Source organism: Camellia sinensis, chromosome 13 (assembly GCF_055761805.1).
Source record: "Camellia sinensis isolate YWXY chromosome 13, ASM5576180v1, whole genome shotgun sequence".
Classification (NCBI taxonomy): Eukaryota; Viridiplantae; Streptophyta; class Magnoliopsida; order Ericales; family Theaceae; genus Camellia; species Camellia sinensis.
Genome location: NC_138973.1, coordinates 17320746 through 17343625, shown reverse-complemented (window position 1 = coordinate 17343625; position 22880 = coordinate 17320746). Strand labels below are relative to the sequence as shown.

General features: G+C 36.9%; 2 protein-coding genes across 2 annotated transcripts; both read right to left on the bottom strand.

Annotated features, from left to right (window-relative positions):
* Positions 1-1938: 1938 nt before the first annotated feature.
* Positions 1939-15370, bottom strand: LOC114290692 (uncharacterized). The gene is made up of 14 exons (XM_082900308.1): positions 15071-15370; positions 5366-5575; positions 5074-5166; positions 4877-4993; positions 4394-4792; positions 4170-4298; positions 3829-4083; positions 3526-3740; positions 3269-3442; positions 3081-3185; positions 2932-2998; positions 2720-2815; positions 2533-2627; positions 1939-2267 (listed from the first exon to the last, which is right to left on the bottom strand). The coding sequence occupies exons 1-13, from the start codon at positions 15368-15370 to the stop codon at positions 2541-2543; spliced, it is 2247 nt and encodes a 748-aa protein (XP_082756434.1). The 3' UTR covers positions 1939-2267; positions 2533-2540.
* A 137-nt stretch (positions 15371-15507) lies between these two features.
* On the bottom strand, positions 15508-22614 carry LOC145806023 (uncharacterized). Its single transcript, XM_082901630.1, has 4 exons — positions 22376-22614; positions 16452-18961; positions 16254-16359; positions 15508-16170 (listed from the first exon to the last, which is right to left on the bottom strand). The coding sequence occupies exons 2-4, from the start codon at positions 18938-18940 to the stop codon at positions 15526-15528; spliced, it is 3240 nt and encodes a 1079-aa protein (XP_082757756.1). The 5' UTR covers positions 18941-18961; positions 22376-22614; the 3' UTR covers positions 15508-15525.
* Positions 22615-22880: the final 266 nt, after the last annotated feature.

Here is a 22880-nt window from a genome sequence, read left to right as displayed (position 1 = left end):
AGACAGATCAAATGAGTGGTAGGCTCAATTTGCAAGCCATCAATCGACGCAAATTCATTGCGTGATGACTTATGAATTAAAGGATACAATTTCAATAAATGCACAATTAAAGACTCACGAACCTCCTCCCTATCATGATATTGATCAAGGGAAGCGGTTGACATTGACTCTTGAACCGTTTTCATTACTAACAAGTATGAAACGACTTAAGACTCAATGGGTTCAATTAACGTCCGATTGAACCCAAACCATTTTATTATCTTGCTCCATCTTATCTCTAATTTTATTACTCAATTTCATTACCTTTCCATTCATTAATCAATTGAGTCCAATAATGAGCATTAAGTTCACTAATGGAAAGAAGTGTCAAACAAAGGGTTGTTTTGGGCATGAAAGAGATGTCATGCCATTGGTAATGAACCTCCAAAGAGATTAAACCATTATGCACAACAATCTCTATCTCAAGCTTAAACAAACAATCGGTTTGAAACGACTCTCAAAGCAAAGAAGAAGCCAAGAAATGAGAGGAGTGCAGAGATGATTATGCCATGAACACAATTATGAAAAACATGAAATAAATGCTATCAACTCAAATAGGTTGGTGGCTAAGGCCTAAACCACCAAACCTATGAGGACCATTACACTACAAGCATGCTATACAAAGCATAAATGAAATAAACAACCTAAAACAGGCCTAAAATAGCTAAAAATAGTGCTGGAATTCTAAGAGAAAAGCTTGAAAAAGTTATCTAAAACAATGGAGAAATTGAGCTAGTAAACAAGCATAAGGAGGGGGTCGCTAACCCCTCAATTTTTGGGACCTCAAAACAATATTTCCAGCCTCTGAAAACCTTTGAAAATTAGTAGTAAAAAGTTGGAAAAATTTTGAGAAAGAAGTGGGAAACACAAGGGAAAAAGCTTAGAGAACAAGGTTCAATGAAGTGTGGTTAACCCCTCCACCTTTGATAGTTTTAAACCACAAGTTTTAGCCCATAAAAATAGTCAAAAAATAGTTCAAAGACAGCAAGAAAAGAGAAGGAAGAAGTAGTGCAGAGATGCCCAAAATTATACCTCTCGAAGAGAAGTAACTTCTTGGTTCACAAACCAACAAAATCTCACTCTCAAGGGCTGAGATTTAAGCTCAACACTACTACAAAAACAGATAAAGATCACACTTTTTTTGTGTGATGTTTGTTATTTAATCACACCTTTTTAGTTTTATTAAAGTGTGATCTTTGGGAGTGTGATTAAAAGGGGTCATTTTTAATCACACCTTTTAAGTGTGATTAAAAACGTTTAGATCACATCTTTTAAGTGTGATTGATAACATTTAGATTACACCTTTTAAGTGTGATTAAAAACCTTTAGATCACACCTTTTAAGTGTGATTGATAACATTAGATCACACCTTTTAAGTGTGATTGATAACATTTAGATCACACCTTTTAAGTGTGATTAAAAACCTTTAGATCACACCTTTTAAGTGTGATTGATAACATTAGATCACACCTTTTAAGTGTGATTGATAACATTAGATCACACATTTTAAGTGTGATTAAAAATATTTAGATCACACCTTTTAAGTGTGATTAATTACATTTAGATCACACCTTTTAAGTGTGATTGATAATATTTAGATCACACCTTTTTAGTGTGATTAAAAACATTTAGATCACACCTTTTAAGTGTGATTAAAAATATTTAGATCACACATTTTAAGTGTGATTAATAACATTCAGATCACACCTTTTAAGTGTGATTAAAAATATTTAGATCACATTTTTTAAGTGTGATTAATAACTAATAAAACCTGCGATAATAAATATTTAGATCACATATTTTAAGTGTGATTAATATCTAATAAAACACGTGATTAATAATCAGATAAGATCACATGTTATATGCATTTGAAGAATGTAATACACACTATATACTATATTTTGAATCACAACCATATATTGAATGGAATAACATCATATATTTCATAAATGAAAGTTAAATGTTCAAAAAGTATATACAAAGGAATTAGTAAAAAGTTTTTAACTGTGCTTACATATATTAAAAAATAAAAATAAAAAACTTGAAAAAACTAAGTTGTTGAATTCTTTGACCATATTTTGCATTTCTCCAAGAAATTTCTGACCTGAAAAATAAAAACACAAATTAATTCAGAAACCGCTAAAAGCATATGAATAAACTTAATATTTTTGTAGAGACTTACAAAAGACGAAATCGAACATTTTCTCATCACACTGACTCTTCATCTCCTGCATCAATGGCAAAGGAATAACAACTTTGATTGTTACTAATATAAAATGTTTGGATTACCATATATAAATATGACATATATATAGAATCAATAAATTCAAAATGAAAATCTTCAATGTATGAGCAGATATTTTAAAGTCATAAAACCAAATATACATAGAATCAACAAATCTAAAATGAAATCTTGAAGTGATTATATATTCTTTACCAACTAGAGAAATTGTTGATTAGTAATTTAAACAACGGAAGTTATATCATACTTACATTGGATTTCAACTCATATTCTTTAGTACGAAATTAATCCATTCAACTCGCACTTCATCAAGTTCGGTTTCCGTGTAAGTCTTTTTTCCATTGAACTGCAAGAGGTTATTTACAAACAATTAGATAATGAAGAAGACGTACAAGTATCATGAATATAATAATAATAAAAGTTTAGAATTTATCTCACATTTTGTTTTCTTAGGATGCTTTGATCTCTCATGAGATCTTTCATATACCGCATTACATAAAACCCGCATTCCACGTTTGTAGGTTGTTGCGGGGACTACATAAAAGCATTTTCATTATTATTAGAAACTATATATAAAGTGTTATGATCAAGCTGAACAATCATTAGCATAATATAAGTATGATAAAATTAGAGAAAATGATATTAATTACCTGAACTACTTTCCAAACTGGATTGGTCCTCCTCCTCTTTTGGGTAGTTTCATAAATTTTCAAAGCACTTTACAAAAGAAATTCCAAATGTCAAAATATTTTTAGAGTAACTCAAATTGCTTAAAAATGTACGAACTAGCCAAACTTACGTGTTTATTACAATTTCAAAGCTTGTGTTTATTTTAGAATTAATCGGATCAAGTAAGTACACAATCATCAATGTTAGATCAATGACTAACAATATCCAATGGTACCTACAATTGAACAAGTCACAAGTATAAGCTTAATAAGTTTATTATCATTTGAACACATGAAATAAATAGTTTTAGATAATTACCCAATATTATAAGGAATTAAAACCAACTGTTCTAGCATAGCCTCCTCTAATCTTCTTGCAAGCAACACTGATTTTGATTTCTCCCCAGCCATAGTTTTTCCGCTAACGACACAAGGGTTAACAAATACAAATTGTTTCCTCCAATTGGAAGCCTTCAACACTTGATGGAGATGACTAATAAAATAAACAAATTTTAATTAAATTCGTAATTCATAAAATCTGCAGAAATAACTATTGATGTAGCAAATTTTCCTTACCTTATGTACAACATGATACACGTAACAGATAATTCTTTTACATGACATATGTACTCCATGTCTACTTTTTGAAGTTGGACATTGATCTCCTCCCCAAATATATCTTTCTCTAGTGGAATGTCTATGGCTTCATCATACTTGATATGCTCAACTAATGAAACAAAAGATTGAATGGACTCTTGATATTTTCCACATTCAACATTAATTGAAGCTCCCTAAGTTTAAAATTTTCAAAATAAACAAATATAAGTCAACTTTAACTTAAAGAAATTGCAATGAAGTTTCTAAGTTTGAATATTTTACCTCATCACCGACCAATACAAGATTTTTGGGCCAAGCAACAAAAAATCCCACTGCTTCTCCAACAATAAGCATCTCATCTGGGATAGGTATAGGAAGAGGGGCATCCTTTTGAATAACAACTTCAACAGACACACGTACATTGGATTCTCCTAATGGCACTGTATGAATGGCTTCATTGTGTTCAATTCTCTCATACACCGTACCATGAGCAACAATATTTTCAATGGAACCTATCGCGAGTTTACATGGTTTGCCCTATAACACAAACTTAAAAATGTAACTTCTAATAATATCACTAACGATATTAGAAATTATAACATCAATAGATAAAAACTACACACCTTTCTCTTATTTTGTTTAGGATCTTGAGGTGGAATGTCGTCCTTAGTTCTCACCATATTTTCTGCTAATAAAGAATCATGCTGAAAATTGCCTCTACCACCACTTTTCAATGTGTTTGAACATTTGCTCTATAACAAACACACAGATAACAACAAAAGCACTAATAAAATTACTAACAATATTAGAAAACATAACAACTTTAGGTGTTCTAAATGCTACACACCTTTATAATCTTTTGGGTAAGAGCTTGGGGTGGAATGTCATCCTTAGTTCTCACTCTGTTTTCTGTTAAGAGAAAATTAGGCTGAAAATTTCCTTCATAGCCACTTCTCAAGATGTTTGAACTAACATGTTCAGATTCTGGTGTATATGGTATTTGTTGTTCCACTGCACTAAGCCTAGCTCGCAATTGTACCACCACTGCCTCAAGATCATTACACTTCTTCTCCCAATGTGACTGATTCCCACGTCTAGGCAAGTGAAAGTAGATGCTAGGTGTGACAGAATTTCCTACACCCCTTACTCGACTAGAAGATTCAGGAGTACCCAATGCCATAGTAAGAATGTCATTGCATCCTTCAATCTTTAAACTCCCATCACTTTTTTGTTTGGTCAACTCATCCTACAATATTACATTACTATATAAGAAAGATGAACAGTTAAGATAATATAAAATAAATGCAATTAGTACACACAAATATCTTACAATTCTCGCAGCTTGTTCCATAATTGTCTTGTCATCATATTCTCCATTTTTATTTTGACGAGCCTTTTTCCATAAAACGCTTCTGTCCAAATCTTCAGTAGATCCGGTCATACGTTTCTGTCAATTAAACATACATCAATTTTTAAAAATAATGATATCAAAATTGTTATTAAATAATAAAATTTATAACCACTTACATAGTCTTCTTGAAAGCGAGCATAGCCCTTTCGACTAATTCTATGGTTATACTTATTTTGACTTCGTCTCCATTTTTGAACCTGGCTCAAAATCTTTGAAAATGTAACACACAAAATTAATCCAAATGTATAGCATTTAATATTTTTTTTTAGGTGAATAAGTCATAAAGTAAAACATAAAATTTACAAGATTACAAGGGGCATGACACTGTTATTACAGAACTATACGAAGTTTGATGGGTCTAGCATTTAATACTGACATTTTAAATAACTAAAGTTTGATTATTTTTACCTCAAACTCTTCTGATAGTCGCCTTACAAGAAATGAGTCCCAATGTCTTTGTTCAATGAATCCATAAATTGCTGGGGGGTTTGATATGATCTCAGGATTGGACTTGTTTTCACGTATGTACTTGGTAAGTTCTTTCTTGAATGTCCTCCATTTTGAACAAATTGAAGATAACACATTTTTCTTACTTCTTTCATCCACTTTGTATGTTAACTGAGTAGTCAAAATATAGCGACCCCGGTCTTTTTCCATTTGATTATTGTATCTGGACTTAGGTTCCGTAGATTCTGTCATTGTATAATGGTTGTTGTTGTTGTTCCTTATTTTCTCTTTTGGAATTATAGGATGTGTTAGGCAGGTTTGTCAGGTTGGTTAGGTTTAGAAACCAAGTGTTGCTGTCCAGGTTTTTGGTTCTTCGCTCGAGCAAGGAGTTGTTCGCTCGAGCGAGAGGTAGTGTTTGATTTGGACCTGTAGCTGTGCATTCTTGGCTCGAGCGAGCTTTTCTTCGCTCGAGCGAGTTAGTTCATCCTTCGCTCGAGCTATAGTTCCTTCGCTCGAGCGTGTGTCTGGGTTCTGACCTGAGGGTTTGAGTTCTTCGCTCGATCGAGCTTTCTTTCGCTCGAGCGAGCTTTTGGGTTGTTGGCTCGAGCAAGGCTTCCTTGGCTTGAGCGTAGTTTCTCTGTGTCTGGTCGCTCAAGCGACTAAGTCTTCGCTCGAGCGAGCCTGTCCAGTTTATATACACAGCAGCGGGATTTGATCAGTCTTTTTCATTTTCTTTTGATTCCAAACCCTAGGTCCGACTTCTCTCTCTCCCTACTCACCTTCTTTCTTAGATTTGATCCACTTAGGGTGTGTGTCTACCCTAGATCCTTCATTAAAAAGATAGAGTGAGGCAAGGGCTACCATTTAATCTGAGCATTTGGCGATTTGGAGCACTTTGGTATTTGGGCACTCATCTCTTTCTTCACCTTTTGGGTTGTTTTCTTTGAGGTAGGGATTTCCTACTCCATTTTATAGGTTTTGTTCTAAGTTTTGGTATTTTAACATGTTGGGGATACTTTGGTAAATTTTGGGAAAAACCCTAGTTGTATTATTGAATTAATTTGTATAAGTAATTCATGGAATTGGGAAAAGAGGGTTAAATTCATGGAATTCATTGATTAAATAGCGTAATTGGATAATTGGTATCATTTGTCTATTGAATTGTTGACATAGTTATTTTCAGTTTAGAAATAACTGTTTTGGGCTATCGGTGGAGGATAGTCGTGATTGTTGTAGACATTGCATGTGGATTAGGAATAACTGAAACTAATCACATTGGTTAAGTCATTAATTTTGACTATGGCATTGATACAGAAAATACGTGTATTGATTGAGCATTGCATTTGCATACATTGTTTTGTGTGTGGGAGGAGATAGGGGATGTACTCTACGGTTTAGGGGAAGATAGGGGATGGACCTCTAAACCGGATTTTGTTTGGGAGGAGATAGGGGATGGACTCCATTAGCATCACTTTTATGTGTGCTTATTTATATAGAAGTGTTTTATTGATACAGCACTAAAATGTGTATCAATCTGGAAGTATGAAGTGTTTGATTTGAGCTTGAGTCTCATTTGTTGTTAATATTGGAAGGATGTGAATATGATATATGTGATTTCACTGTTATAAGTTTGGCTAGGTTCTGAGCCATGTTGATAAAACTGGAAAGTAAAACGTATCTTTGGCAATAATGTCATGAGTCTGTAAAATGTAGTAATTGATTATTTTGGTTAACCATCTGTTGAATGCTATTGCTTTATTCATTGTTTATATGTGGTTTAGTATATTTCTACTGGGCTGTGGCTCACCCTTTATGGGAACATCATTTTCAGGTTCAGGTGATAAACTACCTCCAAGGACTTAGTTTGGGAGGGTTTGGCTTCTGGATTGGAGAAGACTACCTTTAGTTAATTGTCTTTGATTATTATTACATGTAAACATTCAAGCCCAGGGCTTTCCTTGTATTGAGTTAGAACTCATATTTTTGTATCCAAGTGTTGGCTTGGAAAGATGTAAGCCTGTAGGGCGTTTTATTCGATATTACATGTAATGCTTTATTTAGTATTACTCTGATGAATGAATTCATAAATTGTCTTCTTTAAATAATGCATGTCAATGTTATATAATGGGTTAATTTTGAGGGCGTGACAACTTGGTATCAGAGCGTACCGGGTTTGAATACTTTGGGTACGTGGGAAGTGATTAGTATCACATTGGGTTCGTCTCGTTTGATAGAGACTTAGTGTAATGTTATATGCTTATGTGATAACATGTTTATGTGATTATGTGGGTATGGAATGTAGTTTCTAGGATGTTGATTGGACCCTTGAGTTTCTAGTAGTCTTGTTGGAAAGGCACTTGATCACTGCTGCTTCCAACCGGAACTATAGTAACCCTTTGGGACTATCATTATCCGAGAATGAAATTCGTAGGTGCTTACGTGATTATGTGCTTACGTGGAATGAATTATTGTTGTCCATTGCATTAGGACGCGAGTGTTTAGCTTCGGCACATTTATTAATGTGCTAATGTCTTTGTTTCCTTTATTAGGATGTCAGGACGAGGACGAGGACGCGGTAGGCGTGGTAGGCCGGGTAGGCAGGAGGTGCCTGTGCCAGAAGAGATTCCGGCAGTTCAGGAGGGAATTGGCCAGGCCAATGTGGCCGAGCCAGTAGGCCAGCAGGCTATGGGCGCTCTAGCCCGAGAGATAGCAGGGGCATTCAGGGAGTCAGTAGGCATTCTTAGAGCTGAGAATCAAGCTCAGGCTGGTATTGCGGATGCAGGACCTTCCTTTCTGAAGAGGGAGTTCTTCCGGTCCAATCCGGATGAATTTGTGGGTGATCCTAAAGAGCCACTTAAGGCAGATGAATGGCTCGAACAGACAACGAAGACGTTTGAGATGCTTGGCATCGAAGACGAGGGATTGAAAGTGACCTTGGCATCTTTCCAGTTGAAGGGGGATGCAGGTCAGTGGTGGAAGTTTACTAAGGGGCTTATAGGAGGTACATGGGAGGCTTTTGTGAATGCTTTCCAGGAGAAGTTCTTATCTCCAGCAGTCAGGGAGAAGCTGCGAGACCAGTTTTGTCAGCTTAAGCAGGCGAGTTCTTCAGTGGCCGAATTTGAGGCTGCATTTACTAGTTTGTCCAGGTTTGCACCTGAGTTGGTGGCGTCTGAGGAACGCCGTTGTATTGAGTTTGAGAAGAAGTTGAGGCGTGGCCTCAAGCTGAGAGTTGGGGGAACTATGATTCGGGAGTATGGGCGTATGGTTGATGCTGCAGCCCACATGGAAATCATGATGCAGGAGGAGGAGGAAGGGCAGAAGGGCTCCAAGAGGAGTCAGGATGGTCAGAATGATGGTAGGAGACAGAAGGGTTTTAATCCCCAGCAGTCTCAGGGTAGCTTTTCTCGATCGACTTTTCCTGTACCGAGTGTTAGTTCGAGGAAAGGCAGCCAGGGAGACATTACCTGTTTCAAGTGTGGCCAGCTGGGCCACAAGTCTCCAGTTTGTCCTCAGAGGGGAGGAGTTCAGAGAGCAGCATCTTCTTCGGCTCGATCTCAGAGCCAGAGTCAGGGTAGAGGTCAGCCACTCTCGTGTTATCAGTGTGGTCAGCCAGGGCATATGAAGAGGTATTGCCCGCAGTTGGGTGGCACATCTGGTGCATCTGGTTTGAGGCCGATTCTGGGTCAGCAGCCAGCTCAGTCGGGTCAGGCCTCAAAGGCCAATCAGGGGGCTTCATCGTCTCAGTCGGTGCAGCAATCTTATGCTCCTAGGGTTGAGCAGGTTGATCAGAGGTCGTCTGGGCGCGTGTATGCTGTTACCGCGCAGGATCTTGTGCCAGCAGCATCAGTTGTGAGAGGTACCTTCTTGTTTTGCAACTCAGTTGCTAATGTTTTGATTGATACGGGTGCATCTCATTCCTTTGTGTCTGCTGCATTTGCATCTGTTTTGGAGTTGGAGTTAGCACAGCTAGCATCTCCTATTTGTGTAGTGTCACCTCTTGGGGGTGAATTGATTTTGAAACAAGGTGTTAGGGGTTGTGATATAGAGGTTGATTATCATAGAATCCCATTTTCCTTTGTAGTTATGCCTATGAGGGGTTTCGATGTTATTTTGGGTATGGACTGGTTATCGTCATACCGGGCAATTATTGATTGCTACCGCCAGAGGGTCACTTGTTGTACCGTGAGCGGAGAGTATTTTCATTTTCTGGGGGACCGGGTTGGTGATGTGTTACCACCGGGGTATGTTCGGCGAGGAAGGAGTGAGCTTAGTGGGCTACTAGCTAACCTTTTGATTAGTGAGGTTAATGAGACTCAGATTGTGTTGCCAAGGGTGGTTTGTGAGTACTCGGATGTCTTTCCCGAGGATCTTGTTGGTTTGCCACCGCATCGGGAGATTGAGTTCTCTATTGACCTAGTGCCCGGCACGGCGCCGATTTCCATGGCACCTTATCGTTTTGCCCCAGCCGAGTTAGTTGAGTTGAAGATCCAACTCCAGGAGTTGCTAGATAAGGGCTTTATACGTCCTAGTGTTTCACCGTGGGGAGCACCGGCCCTCTTTGTTAAAAAGAAAGGTGGTGCTTTGAGACTTTGTATAGATTATCGGAAATTGAATCGGGCTACGGTTAAGAATAAGTACCCTATGCCTCGTATCGATGATTTGTTTGACCAGTTGAAGGGTTCCCGTTGTTTCTCTAAGATAGACTTGAGATCGGGTTACCACCAGTTGAGGGTCAGGGAAGAGGATATTCCGTAGACGGCATTCCGTACGCGGTATGGCCATTATGAGTTTTTGGTGATGCCATTCGGGCTCACCAATGCACCGGCGGTTTTTATGGATTTGATGAACCGGATCTTCCGGGAATTCTTGGATCGGTTTGTAGTCGTTTTTGTGGACGACATCCTTATCTATTCGCCTTCTGAGGAGGAGCACGAGGCACATTTGAGGGTGGTGCTTGAGTTACTTAGAGCCCATAGGCTGTATGCCAAGTTTGGGAAGTGTGAGTTCTGGCTGAAAGAAGTCAAATTCTTAGGCCATGTGGTATCCGGTGAAGGAGTGTCTGTTGATACATCCAAGGTAGAGGCAGTGCAGGATTGGGCACAGCCTAAGAGTGTATTTGAAATCCGCAGTTTTCTGGGGTTAGCTGGGTATTACCGTCGGTTTGTGAAAGATTTCTCCAGGTTAGCATCACCGTTGACTAAACTGACTCGGAAGGGAGTCAAATTTGTATGGAGTGAGACTTGTGAAAAGTCGTTTCAGGAGTTGAAAGTTAGACTGACTACCGCTCCAGTATTGATTATTCCAGAGAGAGGGTTGGGTTATACGGTCTATTGTGACGCCTCACGAGAGGGTCTGGGTTGTGTATTAATGCAAGAAGGGAAAGTAGTTGCCTATGGCTCTCGTCAGTTGAAAATTCACGAGCAGAATTACCCTACACATGATCTAGAGTTAGCAGCTGTGATATTTGCCTTGAAGATTTGGAGGCATTATCTTTATGGTGAGAAATTCGAGGTGTTCTCGGATCATAAGAGTTTGAAGTATTTATTTACACAGAAAGACTTAAATTTGAGGCAGAGAAGGTGGATGGAGTTCATAGAGGATTATGACTTTGAGTTGCATTATCATCCGGGAAAGGCCAATGTGGTGGCCGATGCCCTTAGCAGGAAACCTGTTGGTGACATAGCTAGCATAGCCATCCGAGAGTGGGAGATGTTGGGTGCACTTGGAGAGTTTGATTTACTTATGGGCGAATCCGTTGAGGCTGCGGCCTTGTTTTCTGTTGTTGCACAGCCTACCCTTGTGACTCGAGTGTTAGAGGCTCAGAGAGGTGACCTTGAGGTAGAATCTCTCCGTGAGAAGATTTCCAGTGGAAAGGTTGAGAAAGGTTTGACGGTGTATTCCGACCTGAGTGTGAGATACCGAGACCGTCCGTTTGTGCCGGAGTCTTGCCGAGAGGAGGTACTCCGAGAGTTTCATCATTCACGCCTTGCGGTGCATCCGGGAGGCACTAAGATGTATCGGGATTTGGGTCGTCAGTTCTGGTGGCGGGGTATGAAGAGAGATGTGGCAGCTTTCGTATCTAAGTGTCTTACTTGTCAGCAAGTGAAGGCCGAACATCAGAGGCCAGCGGGTTTGTTGCAACCCTTGCCTATTGCCGAGTGGAAGTGGGAGCATGTCACTATGGACTTCGTTGTAGGTCTTCCGAGGACTCAGCGGGGTAGTGATGCTATTTGGGTGGTTGTAGACCGGTTGACTAAGTCGGCGCACTTTATTTCTATGCGCGTGAGAGATTCGGTAGATCATCTTGCCGACTTGTATATTCGGGACATAGTGAGATTGCACGGGGTCCCAGTGACGATCGTCTCAGATAGAGATCCTCGTTTTACTGCCAGGTTGTGGCAGAGTTTGCAGAGTGCCTTAGGCACTAAGTTGACCTTTAGCACGGCTTATCATTCTCAGACTGACGGACAGTCCGAACGTACTATTCAGATACTTGAGGATATGCTTCGGGGTTGTGTTCTAGACTTTAGTGGGTCGTGGGAGAGGCACTTGCCGTTGGTGGAGTTTGCCTACAACAACAGTTTCCAGTCTAGTATCGGTATGGCACCATTTGAGGCCTTGTATGGCCGACCGTGTAGATCTCCTGTGTGTTGGGCCGAGGTGGGTGATGCACCTCTGTTGGGTCCAGAGTTGGTGAGGGAAACTACGGAGAAAGTTGAGCTTATCCGTAAGAGGCTTGTTACAGCACAGAGTCGTCAGAAATCGTATGCCGACCGTAGGAGGAGACCTTTGGTGTTTGAGGTGGGTGATCATGTCTTTCTGAAGATATCACCTAGACGGGGTTTGATGAGGTTTGGGAAGAGTGGGAAGTTGTCCCCTCGATTCATTGGTCCGTTTGAGATCCTTCAGAGGATTGGCGAGGTTGCTCATCGTTTAGCTTTGCCGCCGCAGTTGTCTGGAGTACATGACGTGTTTCATGTGAGTATGCTTCGGAAGTATGAGCCGGATCCATCACATGTGTTGGATTGGACCGATTTAGTGGTTGATGTGGATGTCTCATATGAGGAGAGACCGGTTCGGGTATTGGATAGGCGGGATCAAGTTTTGCGAGGCAAGACCATCCCTTTGGTAAAAGTTTTGTGGAAACATCATGGAGTGGAGGAAGCCACTTGGGAGCGTGAATTGGAAGTCCGCGAAAAATACCCGGACATGTTTATTCAGTTGTAATCTTATATTTAGATTTTGTAATATTGTTGAACTTAAGAGCTTTGCATATGTCTTAGGTTGTAAAACGTTGAGTATGTTTTGGAAAAGGGGTGTATCTTGAAACTTGCTTCATTATAGAAGTTTAGTATAGTATTGCATATGTTGATTACATTGCTTAGTGTGTTATGTATATCATGTAATTAAATATGATATGGGATTGTTAGCATTGAACGGAATAATGCATAATAATGATACAGATTGAAATATATTTTGTGTTATATATTTGGTATGAGATGCCTCTTGATAAAGAGATGAAATGACCAGTTTTGGGTCAAGATGTTTACTAATGAATTGTAAAAAAAAATCTGTTATAAAAAAAAAACTTATGCTTAATTTCGGGGACGAAATTCTTTGAAGGGGGGGAGGTTATAGCGACCCCGGTCTTTTTCCATTTGATTATTGTATCCGGACTTAGGTTCCGTAGATTCTGTCATTGTATAATGGTTGTTGTTGTTGTTCCTTATTTTCTCTTTTGGAATTATAGGATGTGTTAGGCAGGTTTGTCAGGTTGGTTGGGTTTAGAAACCAAGTGTTGCTGTCCAGGTTTTTGGTTCTTCGCTCGAGCGAGGAGTTGTTCGCTCGAGCGAGAGGTAGTGTTTGATTTGGACCTGTAGCTGTGCATTCTTGGCTCGAGCGAGCTTTTCTTCGCTCGAGCGAGTTAGTTCATCCTTCGCTCGAGCTATAGTTCCTTCGCTCGAGCGTGTGTCTGGGTTCTGACCTGAGGGTTTGAGTTCTTCGCTCGATCGAGCTTTCTTTCGCTCGAGCGAGCTTTTGGGTTGTTGGCTCGAGCAAGGCTTCCTTGGCTCGAGCGTAGTTTCTCTGTGTCTGGTCGCTCGAGCGACCAAGTCTTCGCTCGAGCGAGCCTGTCCAGTTTATATACACAGCAGCGGGATTTGATCAGTCTTTTTCATTTTCTTTTGATTCCAAACCCTAGGTCCGACTTCTCTCTCTCCTTACTCACCTTCTTTCTTAGATTTGATCCACTTAGGGTGTGTGTCTACCCTAGATCCTTCATTAAAAAGATAGAGTGAGGCAAGGGCTACCATTTAATCTGAGCATTTGGCGATTTGGAGCACTTTGGTATTTGGGCACTCATCTCTTTCTTCACCTTTTGGGTTGTTTTCTTTGAGGTAGGGATTTCCTACTCCATTTTATAGGTTTTGTTCTAAGTTTTGGTATTTTAACATGTTGGGGATACTTTGGTAAATTTTAGGAAAAACCCTAGTTGTATTATTGAATTAATTTGTATAAGTAATTCATGGAATTGGGAAAAGAGGGTTAAATTCATGGAATTCATTGATTAAATAGCGTAATTGGATAATTGGTATCATTTGTCTATTGAATTGTTGACATAGTTATTTTCAGTTTAGAAATAACTGTTTTGGGCTATCGGTGGAGGATAGTCGTGATTGTTGTAGACATTGCATGTGGATTAGGAATAACTGAAACTAATCACATTGGTTAAGTCATTAATTTTGACTATGGCATTGATACAGAAAATACGTGTATTGATTGAGCATTGCATTTGCATACATTGTTTTGTGTGTGGGAGGAGATAGGGGATGTACTCCACGGTTTAGGGGAAGATAGGGGATGGACCTCTAAACCGGATTTTGTTTGGGAGGAGATAGGGGATGGACTCCATTAGCATCACTTTTATGTGTGCTTATTTATATAGAAGTGTTTTATTGATACAGCACTAAAATGTGTATCAATCTGGAAGTATGAAGTGTTTGATTTGAGCTTGAGTCTCATTTGTTGTTAATATTGGAAGGATGTGAATATGATATATGTGATTTCACTGTTATAAGTTTGGCCAGGTTCTGAGCCATGTTGATAAAACTGGAAAGTAAAACGTATCTTTGGCAATAATGTCATGAGTCTGTAAAATGTAGTAATTGATTATTTTGGTTAACCATCTGTTGAATGCTATTGCTTTATTCATTGTTTATATGTGGTTTAGTATATTTCTACTGGGCTGTGGCTCACCCTTTATGGGAAAATCATTTTCAGGTTCAGGTGATAAACTACCTCCAAGGACTTAGTTTGGGAGGGTTTGGCTTCTGGATTAGAGAAGACTACCTTTAGTTAATTGTCTTTGATTATTATTACATGTAAACATTCAAGCCCAGGGCTTTCCTTGTATTGAGTTAGAACTCATATTTTTGTATCCAAGTGTTGGCTTGGAAAGGTGTAAGCCTGTAGGGCGTTTTATTCGATATTACATGTAATGCTTTATTTAGTATTACTCTGATGAATGAATTCATAAATTGTCTTCTTTAAATAATGCATGTCAATGTTATATAATGTGTTAATTTTGAGGGCGTGACACAAAAAATATAACGTTATAAAATTCTAATTTTGATTGCACTTAAATACATGTTTAAGTGTCTTACTTACCTCCACACAACTCCATAATTTTTCTTTCAGTTCAGCTGGCACCTCAAACCAGTCTTTATAGCATATCGGAATCATTGTGCGAGCGAACACCCCATGATAACTTGAACATTTGATTGAATTGTTTCCAATCAATTGACCATTCTCGTTATAGTCAATGGCTTTTCGTACACCAAAACTCCTATCCTTTATGACATCCGGTAATGTTGTCGAACCTCTGCCTTTTCTTTTATTAGATGTTGGTTCTGTTGCTGGTAACCATGCATCCTCTCCATCAGTAGGCAAGACATGAGAAGTTTCCATCCTGTGAATAAAATAAAATAAAAATTTAAGAAAAAAATGTCAAATAGTTAGACAATTAAATATAAAGACATGAAGAAAATGAATATAAGTCAAACATTTTAACATGAAAATACAATACTTAGACATACATTCTTACAAAGACATTTTTTTTTTCATCATGGATTATCGAGCCAAGTTCCCTCACAATCTCCTCGCATGTAAGATGACATAGAATCATCAACCACATCTAATGATTCAACTTCTGGCAAAACTTTTGTAAAACCATGATGCTCTATACAAAAATCATTGAACTCATCATCCTTTTCACAAGAATATTGTTTTTGAGGAGGTTCTAGCACAACTGACCATCTCGAATCAAGTTGATCTTGTACATAAAAAACTTGCTTAGCTTGGGAAGCCAAAATGAAGGGATCGTCTTTATGGCCTATCCTCCCTAACTCAACTAATGTGAAACCCAACTCATCCACTCTAATTCCCTTTGTGTTGTCAACCCAATCACACTTAAATACTGGAATCTTGAACATATTGTAGTCAAGTTGCCATATCTCAATAATAACTCCATAGTAACTCATATCAGTAAACACTGGGTTCTTATCCTTGTAACCTGTCACATGCATTGTTGTCGCCACTAAACTAACTCCACTGTTTTGGCTAACTCGCGAGTTATCCCGATCTTTTGTGTGATAACGGCAACCATTGATGATATAGCCAGGGAATTTTATAACATCCAATCGAGGTCCTTGTGCTATCCACTTCAGATTATTTGAGATATTATTTTGGCCACTTAATTCCTTTGAGACCTGTATATGGTTGAATAGTTAGGTAACTTTTTCTTAATAATATTTGCTATTAGAAAAAGATAAATGTTGAATTACCCCAATACCTTTTCACGAAGCCAATACATAAATGTTTTATTATGCTCAATTTGTAGCCATTTTTGACTTTGTGATTGACGATGATATTTTAGCTTCAACCAAGCCATATGCTCCCTATCAAATCATCAATAAAGCAATATATTATGAGATAAATTTCTAACTTGTGAGAATACAATTATACAAAAATGTACATGAAATATTCTTACTCAATGTATGGTTGAATGTCACTTGTATTTTCTAACACATAACGATGTGCTTGCTCCCATTCATTACGATCAACAGTAACAACATAACCACTTGATAAAGGCCTTCCAATTTCTATATCATCATCAACTGTCATGTTCCTATTAGAAGGAATCCCGATTGCATCCACTCCAGATAAGTACTCTGCACAAAACTCAACAGCTTCTTCTACAATGTAACTTTCAGCAATGCAACCTTCAGGACAATTACGATTACGAACATAACCCTTTAAGATCTTCATGAACCTCTCAAATTGGTACATCCATCTAAAGTGAACTGGTCCACAAAGTCGAACTTCTCTAACAAGATGCACTGTCAAATGCACCATGATATCAAAGAACGAAGGTGGCAAGTACTTTTCAAGCAAACACAATGTGACCACAAGCTCTTTTTGAATCTCATCTAATTTTCCCACATCCACCACTTTGCTACAAATAGCATTGAAAAAGAAACATAACCTAATAATGGCATGTCTCACATGCTTAGGTAACACAGATCGTATTGCCACAGGTAGTAACTGTTGCATCAATACATGACAATCATGTGATTTTAGACCATAAAGTTTCAAATCTTGCATTGATACACGAATTCCCAAATTTGAAGAGTATCCTTCTGGAACCTTCAATTCCAATAATGTTGTACATACTCTTCTTTTCTCCTCCTTTGATAATGTGTAACATGCTGGAGGCAAGTATGTTCGCTTCTCCCCAATTTGTGGTGCCAATTCTTCACGCAAACCCATTTCTACAAGATCAAGGCGAGAATTAATTCCATCCTTTGTTTTTCCTGGAATATTAAGTAACGTACCAATGAGGCTCTCACACACATTCTTCTCAATATGCATAACATCCAAATTATGTCGAACATGTAAGTACTTCCAATATTCAAGATCAAAGAATAATGATTTCTTCTTCCAACATTTTGTACCACCAACATGTAATGCTTTTTTATTTTTCTTTCCCCATATGGTTACAAGCCCTTCAACCTTATTTAATATCTCCTCCCCAGTTAATGGTATTGGGGCTAATCCAAACTCTTGCTCACCATTAAAAGCCTTTTTTTGCCTTCGATATGGATGATAGCGTGGAAGAAATTTTCTGTGGCCAACATATGTGTTCTTCTTACCATATTTTAATCTATGAGAACATGTTCCTTCACTGCAAATTGGACATGCATAATATCCCTTTACAGTACAACCGCTCAAATTACCTAATGCTGGAAAGTCGTTAATTGTCCACAACAATATAGCCTTCAGCCTGAAGTGTTCTTCTTTATAAGCATCATAAGCTTCAACACCTACCTCCCACAACATTTTCAAATCATCAATTAGTGGTGCCAAGTAAACATCAATGTCATTGCCAGGTTGTTGTGGACCGGATATTAACAATGATAACATCATAAATTTCCTCTTCATACATAACCACGGTGGAAGATTGTAGGTAATCATTATAACTGGCCAACAACTATACCTACTGCTAAGGGAACTGTGTGGATTTATTCCATCTGCAGAAATAGCTAATCGAAGGTTTCTTGGCTCTGCAGCGAAATCTGGCCACTTGTGGTCTACTAACTTCCATGATGGAGAATCCGCTGGGTGACACATTGTGCCATCATAATCTCTTTCGTGAGCATGCCATGTCAAATCCTTCGCTATTTTTGCTGATTGGAACATTCTTCGAAACCTTGGGATAGGTGGAAAATACCATAAAACTTTTGTAGGCACATCCTTTCTTATTTCAGTGGAATTCTTCTTCAACTTCCATCTAGATGTACCACATGTAGGACATGAAGTTGCATCTTTGTACTCCTTTCTATAGAGTATGCAATCATATGGACATGCATGTATTTTCTCATATCCCATTCCCAATGCAGCAAACGTCTTCCCAGCCTCATACATGGATGATGGTATTTCATTGTTCAATGGCAGCATATCACCCAACAACGTCAGTAGGTCTGAAAACCCAGTGTGAGATAGACTATTCGTAGTTTTGAAGTTATACAGTTTAACTAATGCAGATAACTTGGTAAACTTTGTGCAACCCGGATACAATGGTTTTTCAGCATCTTCAAGTAATTTCTTAAACACTTCAGGATCAGCCGTGCAATGATCGTATGCATCTTGAACCATTTCTATTGTTTCAGCTACATTGTCTGTGGGAGATGGGTCAAATTGTTGTTGGGAAAAATCTTGCTCATTTAAACATGGTGATGTCCCACGAGTGACTGCTTCTCCATGCCATATCCATGTGGTATAACTTTGGTCAACACCATTGAAAAAGAGATGATTTCTAATCTCTCGAATAGGTTGGCTTCTCAAGTTTCCACAGACTCTGCAAGGACAACGTATGGATTGAAGATCACTTGCATGGATCATAGCAGAATTAAGAAATTGTTCAACTCCATTCTCATAGTCTTTTGATCTTCTATCCTTGAACATCCAAGATTTGTCCATTTTAAATGTATTTTTGAATACCTATACCAACAAAGAAATTAGAATATAAAATAAAAAATTGGTAAGTGAGTCACTTTGCTTAATATCTCTACCTGATTCTCATTCTAACCACTAAAAAAAAAAATGCTCATAACGTGGAGAACAAAAGGATTTTTTTTCCCTACTTGGTGGTTATCATTTCTGATAGAATTGTGGTTGAGTTTCTATAATGCACAATGTATTAGACATTGGGTTATTATAGACCTTTAACAGTATTAGATTTGTGGAGTATGTTACAATACTTCATTTGATTTCTTCGAAAAAACCATAATGAATGAATATACATGCAGACATGGAAATCTATGTTCTTTGGGGTTGATCTTGATCTTCGTTATTGGGCAAAATATGCATGAGCAACAGGACAAACTAGTATAGCAAATAATAGGGGCAACATTAACTATGAACTACAAGTAAAAATGCCAACATCTTATAGACAGTCCAATTATTATTATTATTATTATTATTATTATTATTATTATTATTATTATTATTATTATTATTATTATTATTTTAAAGTTGAATCTGCTAGTAGGGCAAAACTACAGTGCAAAATGTTGAAATTTTTGGATTCTTACATTTGAAGAAATGCTCTCTTTCAAAGCCCTTTCAAATCTTTGATAAAGATGTGCTGAATAGTTAGAAGGATGATACTGAATATACATGAAATAAACACAGTTATACAGAGAGTGAATGATGTACTTTCTATTGAAATCAAATGGCATCGAATATTCACATAGATTAACAGAAACAAGAGGGGGAAAATAAATATATATAATATAAAATAAAATAAAAAGAGCTAAGAACTAGATTCAATTCAATAAAAAATTCAAATTAATTAGAGTGTTTTATTGTTGTTCCTTTAAATCTTGTCAAGGTCAGCTTGTTTTCTCTATTTAAATTGGGTGGGTTTTGTTAAGTTTCACCAACTTCATAATGCTCTTCTAATGCTCCTTTTATAACCATGTTTTGATCCTAATAATATATAAGTACTGTATTGTTCAATAACTATATACCAATTTTTTGTTAGAGGTTCTGTGATCTTGTTTCAGCTCTCTGATATCATTTGTTTTACTGTTGAATGGCAGATTAAAAAGCTTGCGCTGATGATACCGAAGGTTAAGGACTTCTAAAATCTAAAACTAATTAATCACATTGTCTCTTACATCTTCAAAAACATCTCTTCTAGATTAATTATTATTTAACCGTTTTGAATTTCTTCTTCTGTACTTGCAGAGTAAGCACCTAGTAGTATTTACAAGTGCAGGAATATCAACATCTTGTGGGATACCTGATTTCCAAGGTCCTAAAGGAGTATGGACACTTCAGGTGAAATCATGATTTCTATTATGGTTCTGTAATTTTTTGATCTGGAGAAGCCAATCTAAATTAGTTTAATTGATTCCACATCTATTCAAAAAGACAGGTAGCAAATAAATTAGTTTAATTGATTCCACATCTATTAAAAAAATCTAAGGCACATCTATAAAGCATGGACACTTCAACTTAGTTGTTTCTGTGTCCAACACATGTCGAACATTGACTCACCTCTGACACACCGGGATGAATACCAAACACACCACGTGGCATGCCTCATTTTTTAATTATCTTTTTTCCTCCTTGACATGTCGGGGATAGGTAATGAACATGTGTGTCCTACCTTTGGACACACTCCTAGATATTATCTTCTATATGTTGTAAAAAGTGTCATTATAAATTTATAATCACAACTATGTAAACATCTTGTCTATTTTAATCATCACTTTGTAGTATTCTCCGTAAACAATACCAGTGGCATTTTTTCCCTTATCTAAATCAATGTTTGATTGTTGAAATTGTTATTTTTATAACTTGTAATGATTATAGGAAAGTTTTCTACTTATGCTAGAAGCAGACCCACAATTTCTAATGTTGATAAAGGCAAACAACTATGATGTAATAGTTTATAATTAATAAAAAATATTTTCCAATACCCTTTAAATTCATTAAAGTTTATAATTTGAGTTGTTTTTTCATGTTGAATTTTTGTTAATGTTTCATTTTTTTGGTTATTTGTGGGTGCAATATTCATAAAAACAGCAAAAATTATATATATAAAATTGTCATATCTCTGTCATGTTCGTATCTTAATTTTTAGGAAATCACCATGTCCCGGTGTCTGATAATCTCTCAGGTGACTTCTAGGATAATGCCAAGTATAATAAGAAAATACATTGACCAAAGCATGTAAAGCACTTTTAATGAAATAGTCATAAACTCAATATACCAAAAGAATGCATTCAAACTTGAAAGCAAGAATTCAAATTACATAATAAGTATAGATCTAAATTTATATCAAATTCTAATCCAAAATGCTGCCTGTGATTTGACATTCCTCTTGTCTATGCTGCTTTAAAATGAAAAATATGGCATTCCTCTTATTTTGCTATCAATATCCTCCAAATCAAGTAATATTAATTATTGATAGCCTATACATCAAGAATGCAGGGTCACTGCTGTGTGACCACTGCTGTTTCCTTTCCTGCTGTGGTCCATACGGTCCCATTTTATCTTTATTTATTTGTTATTTTTCAAATCCTTATCACATGCTCATGGTGTTATTTGTTGGAGCAAGATATTTGCAATAATATAATATTTTTATTTATTAATCTATTAAAATAAACACAAAAGAATATTTATATATATGGGTACACATAAATAAATTAATTTAAAATAAAACTTATTAATTTAAGTTATATTTTTATAGTATGATATAAGTAAAATTATTATTTTACATTATAAATGTCACAATATATTTTAAAATAATTTTAGGGACCATTTGTTGTATGATTAAAAACTGCAAAGTGTGGGAGGGATTTTATTTTTTTTCTTCAGTTCAGTTGTGTAACAAAGTTGTGTTTGCCTTCTTCTTCTTCTTCTTTTTTTTTTTTTTCTCTTTTTCTTTAAAAAAAATCTCATTGATTTTGCATTTAGCAAAACAAATTTGTATAATAATAATTTTAGTTAAATTAATAAGTTTTAATATGTGTACCCATATATATAAACATTCTTTTGTGTTTATTTTAATAGATTAATAAATAAATATATTATATTATTGCAATCTTGCTCCAGCAAACAACACCATGAGAGAAGGATTTGAAAAAAAATAAAATAAATAAAGATAAGAGAGCACTATATGTGCCACAGCAGGAACAGCAGCGGGAGTCACACAACAGTGACCCCGCCTCGTGCAATCAAAAGCATGGAAAACCTCTTCGTGAAGAGGATAAACACACAGACAGAGATAGAGAAGAAAACTCTGCAAAATACACAGACAGAGAAGAAAACTCTGCAAAATTTGTGAATCTACTATACCAACAGAAATACACACAAAAGAGGCATAAAAACCAGAGGACTTACCAGGAATTTCAAGAGATTTTTTATTGGAAAGACAAACTTCAATGGTGGTTTGAGTGAGTAACTTCAATGGTGGTTCGGAGCTATGATGAAAAAATGAACGGCTTCGTTTCAGCAAGGAGAAGAGATTCAATTTTGTTGAGAAAGGCAACCGTTGTTCGGAGCTGAGATGAAGAAACTGAAGGGCTCTGTTTCAACAGGAGAAGTGATTCTGATGTTGGGAAAGTCAAGAGTCATTTGCTCTCAATGATGGTACAGAATAGGCGCCAACTTTGTAATCAGATTTTGTATAAAAATGAAATAGAAATATTTTATTCAATCACTTATAATTAAAATACATATATAATCACACTTATTTAGAAAGTGTGATTAAAATAAAATGAAATCGATACGATCACACCTATTTAGAGAGTGTGATTAAAATACATATATAATCACACTGATTTAAAAACTGTGATTAATATATATATATATAATACTTATTTAAAAAGTATGATTAAAAATTAAT